Source organism: Haliaeetus leucocephalus, unplaced genomic scaffold, assembly GCF_000737465.1.
Source record: "Haliaeetus leucocephalus isolate CR32 unplaced genomic scaffold, Haliaeetus_leucocephalus-4.0 Scaffold763, whole genome shotgun sequence".
NCBI lineage: Eukaryota > Metazoa > Chordata > Aves > Accipitriformes > Accipitridae > Haliaeetus > Haliaeetus leucocephalus.
The window spans coordinates 1,395,013-1,400,707 of NW_010973199.1; the positions used below are offsets into that span (position 1 = coordinate 1,395,013).

Genomic DNA, 5,695 nt, shown 5'->3' on the forward strand with positions numbered 1-5,695 from the left:
ATATGAAGAGGGGAAAAAAAACCAAAAACTTGAACGAAAATGATGCCGCCTTCATTTGGGGGAGTAGCGCGAACCTCGCTCTCCGCAGGTAACACACACCGCACCCCCTCACGGCGGGCGGGCGCCGACGCTTCTCCCGCAGGTCCTAAGCGGGTCTCCCGCCGCCGGGCTGCGGCCCCCCCGGGCCCCCCGGTTCCCCCCGGCCCGGGGAGCCGCCGCCGGAGCCCTCCCGGAGCAGCCGGGCAAGGGGCAAGGCGGGGACGGGCTCCTGGAAACATTTACCGGCTCTCCTGCAGGGACCAGCACAGGCTCAGCAGCGTCAAATGAACTGAGCTTTTGAGCAACCTATTTTTCTCTAAGCAGCGGCTTCATTCCACGGTATAGACTGAATATAGGTCGTTTCGACTTTTTTTCCCCCGAATTTCTACTGGTTTTCCAGTTCACGGTAGAAAGTGGTGGAGCCGGTGTCATTAGGAGCATGCATACAAACCTGCGCTTACCAGGGGCGTATCGGGAACCCAGATCATTACAGATGGCACTTCTAGAAAGCTACCGACCGTAAACTTTTCCCGTATTTGTTTCAAGAAAATATGACCACAATAGTCACTGTATTACTGAAATAGCTTCTCATTTGTGTATTATCCACTACCTGTTCTTGTGTCTATTGTACATACGTATAAAACTAAAATTAAGTCAAGTTCTGTCCATTTTCACATAGCCTTTAATGTCAGTGTATTGCACTGACAATGAGGATGCTAATCATGTGGCCACTGTAGTATTTTGCATTTCTTGAATATTACCACTCTATCAGTTCCCTGCAGATCACTTAGACAACTGGTAAAGTTTATACATTGACTTTTGTAATGCCTCTGAAAATGAAAAGGGACATTTCAGTAGCAGGGACCTGATTTATATTCCAGATGAACCATGTTACATTCAAGATGGTCACGCAAGAACAAAAAGTTTCAAAAACTCTGTTTAGCCTATGCTCTCAGGTGTTACCACCGAGCCGCTCTCAGCTCTGTCATTGTAAAATGACACTCAATAACCAAATCTTCTTGTGGCTGGGGCCAACCATATCCTGTTTACAGTTCCTATTTATTCCACTGTGATTCCAGCAAAAGCGACCAGCAGAGGGCTGCCTTCTTTTAAAATACTCTGATGGGAGAAAATGAGGTGTATTAATGAAACATCAAGGAAGGGAAAGTTTAGGTAACTGGAGAAAATGGCAGTGGGTGGTATAGAACAATACATTAAAGGTAGTCAGCTGGATTAAAACTGTTTTATGCCAGATTTTGCACACGTTACAATTTTTTTTGCAATAACTCAAACATTTATACATGGTTGGCCAAGTTCAAACCTGATGTGAATAGCTGTAACAATACATAAAGGAGGCCTGATAACACTGGGATTTAGGTTCAACTTATAATACAATTTAAAAGGAAATTAAGACTTTACATTCCACTTATAATACATTCCTATTTACAAGATAGGTTTGGCATGAGAAGTATAATCATATTTTTACAAATAACATGGTAAATATTTACAAGCATTTATGGTATCTCCACTTCTGAGTGGCCAAATTCAGCTGGGAGTCCCTCCTCTGCCAACGATAAACCTGGTTTACTAAAATGATGCCCTCTTCAATATTCCCCACAAGGAGATACACCATGGGACGATAGGTTGGAGTCATCCTCTGTGTACAGTTTTCATTGATAAGCAGCCACTTTTGTATCATACTCTGAGTTTCATAAGGCAAGAGTGAGCCCTGCGTAATGAATTCCACTTGGCATTCAATGTTATACTCTTGGTCACCAAATACTGTTCTCTTCTTGGACAGCTTTACTTTCACTGCTAAGGAAAGAGAAAGAAACACGTAAGTCACTTCATTTACTCAAATGCAGAAAGAAACAGTACCAATTAAAGTAGGATGATTCCTTAAAAATACTATCATAATTTATGCTGGTAGAGTATGGCGAGGCCTTCTCCAGCAGCAGTATACATTTTTAAACATTTTTAAAAAATAAAGGTTATGTAGTAAAGATATTTTTTTTCATGGAATTAGGCAACTAGAAAAAAATACTTCCAGAAAAGTAAGTAATGTATTGTTACCATCACCATGTATGTCAGACTTTTCAGATAATTAGATATTGTAAGCTGCTTGTGTTGTTCTTGTACCATGAGGCTGCCCAGCTTGCCCAAGCAATTCTCCTGAAACTCACTTTGTCCATGTTAGGAACCCCTCAGCAAAAGTAGCTAGTAGTGCTTGCTGATACCACCCTTTTACGTATTCCCTTTTCATTATAGGCATCTACCCACCCCACTTGACTCCACCAACACTTTTTAGTATGAAATTTCTCTATACGGCTTGATCTAATGCCAGCCAAAGTCGCTGAGAGTCTCTGCACTGACGCCAAAGAGCTTTGCGGGAATTTTATAGGGCAAGCTCAAAAGTATTGCCTGTCACTCCAATAAGACAACACAAGGTAAGAATTTCTTTTACTGATACGATTTTCTGAGTCTCCTTTTCAGTAAGCTATGTATCATGAAAAACTCATGCACACAAGTAACAAGGACACGCCTTTCGCTTGTAAAACACCAAAGCTTTACTTTGGGTTTAACCACTACTAAAAGGCAAACCCGCTTATTTGGCTGCTTTTGCCAAAAATATTTTCCATAAAGCATGTTGTACTACATTGTAGCCAACTAGACAAGAACGTAAGAGCTATTTGGTTGTAAACTAGATTATTAATTAATCTTTCATGCGAAAAAAATCCTCCTTATATTTTGATTAGAAATAACGTATTCTGAAAAACAACCTAAAGTTAAGTCTGCAGCCAAACTCTTAATCCTTTGAAATGCCAGCAGAAACTGTCACTTATTATAATCTTAATTTTAAAGCATTTTAGAAGGAGAGTTGTTTGTCTCTTTAATAGCAGCCATATTAGCAAGGACTTACCGAAGTTACTGTCACAGAAAACTTCGAGAACTCTTTTGTGCGTAAAGAATTCCTCCACTGCTGGGCAGGTCTGGCAGGCAGGCTTTGGTAGGACTGGTAAGAAATTACAAAGTCTCATCGTTATCTTTTAGAATCTTTTGGTTTAATTTTCTGCTGTCAAAGCTGAAAGCCCACTGTTTAACCACAAGGATGACAGAGAAAATACAAAATTGGTCAGTGATAACATAAAAAATCTATACACTTCTCTGAAAACACAGCTAGGGGTGAAAAGGATTTTCATTTTTCATGCATATTCAGTCCTTGTTCAGACTGACAAGCTCAATTATCAGCATCAAATACGGTAACAAATACAGTATTATTTTTAATATGGTTACGGTAGGTGGGAAAGGGGTTAGGTGGCTGATTCTGTCAGTGACTCTGGGTGCAGCTGCACTAGGATTGTGGATATATGAATTTGGGTGTGCTAGCAGCAGCTGATTCCTACTCTTTTCTGCAGAAGGTAATAAGCCTGAGTACATATGAAGATCTGAACATTAATGTCATGGTAACTCAGGTTTCCCTAAGGAAAATCAGATAGTAAATCATCCCAGCTTTTCTAAGCTGATCTGAGAACCAGTTCATTGTATATGTAAATTTATCCATGATAAAGGCCATTGATAAGTCTATAAAGAGATCTCAAAATAAATCAAACACAGTGTGCTGTCTGTATGTGGGTATGTTACTGCCCATAGCTGTGCAGGGTGATAATTGCCTTCTTCCACTATCTCAGCGTAGACTATCTACACTTTATTTTTTTTGAGCGATGCTGATTTACATCATCTGAGGTCTGCTGCAGCTTACACTGCAAGTACCAGCACTTTCCCCTGCCATCTGCACAAACAGGGTGAAGCAGTACAGATAGAAACGACTCCATTTACAAAATCACAGACTCTCTGGGAACAGTGTCCCTTGTTATCTCCTTGATTCCCAGGAACACAGAGTACGGCCAACCTCCCCTCTGCCATCTTTCAGCTACCTTTGTGCAAGTATTTATATTCCTTTTTAAGAGATGCCAGGCACATGTCCTCGTCTGCAGGGAATCGGTCACAGTCCAGACTGTCAGGCCAGGGGTGTCCGTGGCAGGCGAGCACAGGGGCACAGCTGTCACGGACGGCAACACACATACTCCTACAAGGATGGATAAACCTGTCGCCAGAGGAAATACCGTGCTGAATCAGTTAAACTCACTCAGTGACGACAAACTACTGCAACAATGATTTCTGTGCAAAGTACATCATCTTTGCTGATGTTTAACACCCTTCAATAATAATATAATTCTAAAAGCAGCAGCTGTGCAAACTACGCAAGTGGTCTGTATATGGACTGGACTGAGCTTACAGGATTAAGTCACAGTTTTTAAAATGCTTTTATTCGCAGCAAGTGCTTCAACCCTAAATTAACAAGAATAAAATTCCAACTGTAACAAAATAAAACATGATATCCTTTGACAAATGCATTCATTTTCCCAAGGCAAACTAAAGCTGAAGTGGAACATGTTTTCAGTACTTTTCTTTCTGATGAGTACAAAAAAGTTAACAGAATTATTTCAGAAAAAGTAGAGATCGCCTTTAGGTTATGATAAACATGCATTTCATTTGATCCCTGTTCTGACAAATAACGGCTGGAGTTTTGCACTGTGCTGTGGTACTTACGTATCTAAACAGATGGGTGCAAACAGGGAGCACAGGAATGTCCTCACGTGAGGGTGACAGTCCGTATGCGCAAGGTGCTGCCAGGTGGTAGATTTTAGGATAACCTCTGCCATGCTTGTGTGTCCCATCAGGTTGGGAAGCCTCATTTCAGAGTATCCAATCTTGTGGCACATGTCCATCTCCTTGGGTATCATGACACATTTTGTGGATAATCCAATGTCAAAGCCTGTTGCCACTCTTAGGAAACCACTCACAGCAAAAACAAGCATTTTTGTAGTCAAGACCATCTTCCAGTGACTCCTGGGCTGCTGAGCAGGGAGCTGTCAAACCCCCCAAGTGCAGGGGCATGCTGAAAACCTTGTGGCTTATATATCCCAAGAGCTTAATGAACTGTTGGTTATCAACTGCTTATCAAATTACTGGAGACAAGACCACATCTTATTGCCTATTCAAGGGATTGTTATGATAACTAGGGAGGTGGAGACAAAGTACAGAAGTATGTTTCCTAAAGATGCCAGTTTGCTATAGCCTTTCACATGTCCCATGGTGTCAGTTGCTGCAGCATGCTATGTGGCATATTAAATTTTGACACCTAGAAGGTTTGCTATGTGCTTTCTAAAATAAATTAAGCGATCCCCCAGAAAAAACGCTGGGCAGACAAGCTGTCTCCTGGGGCTGCTGTGTCTCCTTTGTCTTCAGACACTGCTGACAGGGCAGAAAAAACAGCCCAGATTGACTTATCAAGTGAAAATGTTTTGCTTGCGCTAATTGCCCATGTCTCTTCCACTGTTTTACAATGTAGAAGAGGTACTTTCTTTGGTCAAGCGCTATAAAAGAGACAACCTCCTGCTATTAACCAAGTATTTTGTCTGGAAATTTGGATCCCTACCTCGTGACATGCTAAAGGTCCCAACTTCTATTAATTTTAATAGACAACTGAAAATACAGAATTGTTTTACTGATTGGAGTATGTGCCTATCAGATGGCTACAGAACTTGCATCTTTCATTTATTCAAGTTCAGTGGTGGATTTAATATTGTAGGAC

General features: G+C 41.2%; 1 protein-coding gene across 1 annotated transcript; it reads right to left on the reverse strand.

Annotated features, from left to right (window-relative positions):
• Positions 1-1,269: 1,269 nt before the first annotated feature.
• LOC104840381 (secreted frizzled-related protein 2-like) lies at positions 1,270-4,970 on the reverse strand. Its single transcript, XM_010581283.1, has 4 exons — positions 4,651-4,970; positions 3,975-4,144; positions 2,960-3,052; positions 1,270-1,854 (listed from the first exon to the last, which is right to left on the reverse strand). The coding sequence occupies exons 1-4, from the start codon at positions 4,935-4,937 to the stop codon at positions 1,544-1,546; spliced, it is 861 nt and encodes a 286-aa protein (XP_010579585.1). The 5' UTR covers positions 4,938-4,970; the 3' UTR covers positions 1,270-1,543.
• Between the last annotated feature and the right edge of the window lie 725 nt (positions 4,971-5,695).

Excerpts from the sequence above, each read along its gene's own strand:
- LOC104840381 (XM_010581283.1), bottom strand. The coding sequence starts at position 4,937 with ATGGTCTTGACTACAAAAATGCTTGTTTTTGCTGTGAGTGGTTTCCTA. Across the intron at positions 4,145-4,650 it reads GCACCCATCTGTTTAGATAC|GTTTATCCATCCTTGTAGGA; the intron begins GTAAGTACCACA and ends CTCTGGCGACAG. Across the intron at positions 3,053-3,974 it reads ATATAAATACTTGCACAAAG|TCCTACCAAAGCCTGCCTGC; the intron begins GTAGCTGAAAGA and ends ATTTCTTACCAG.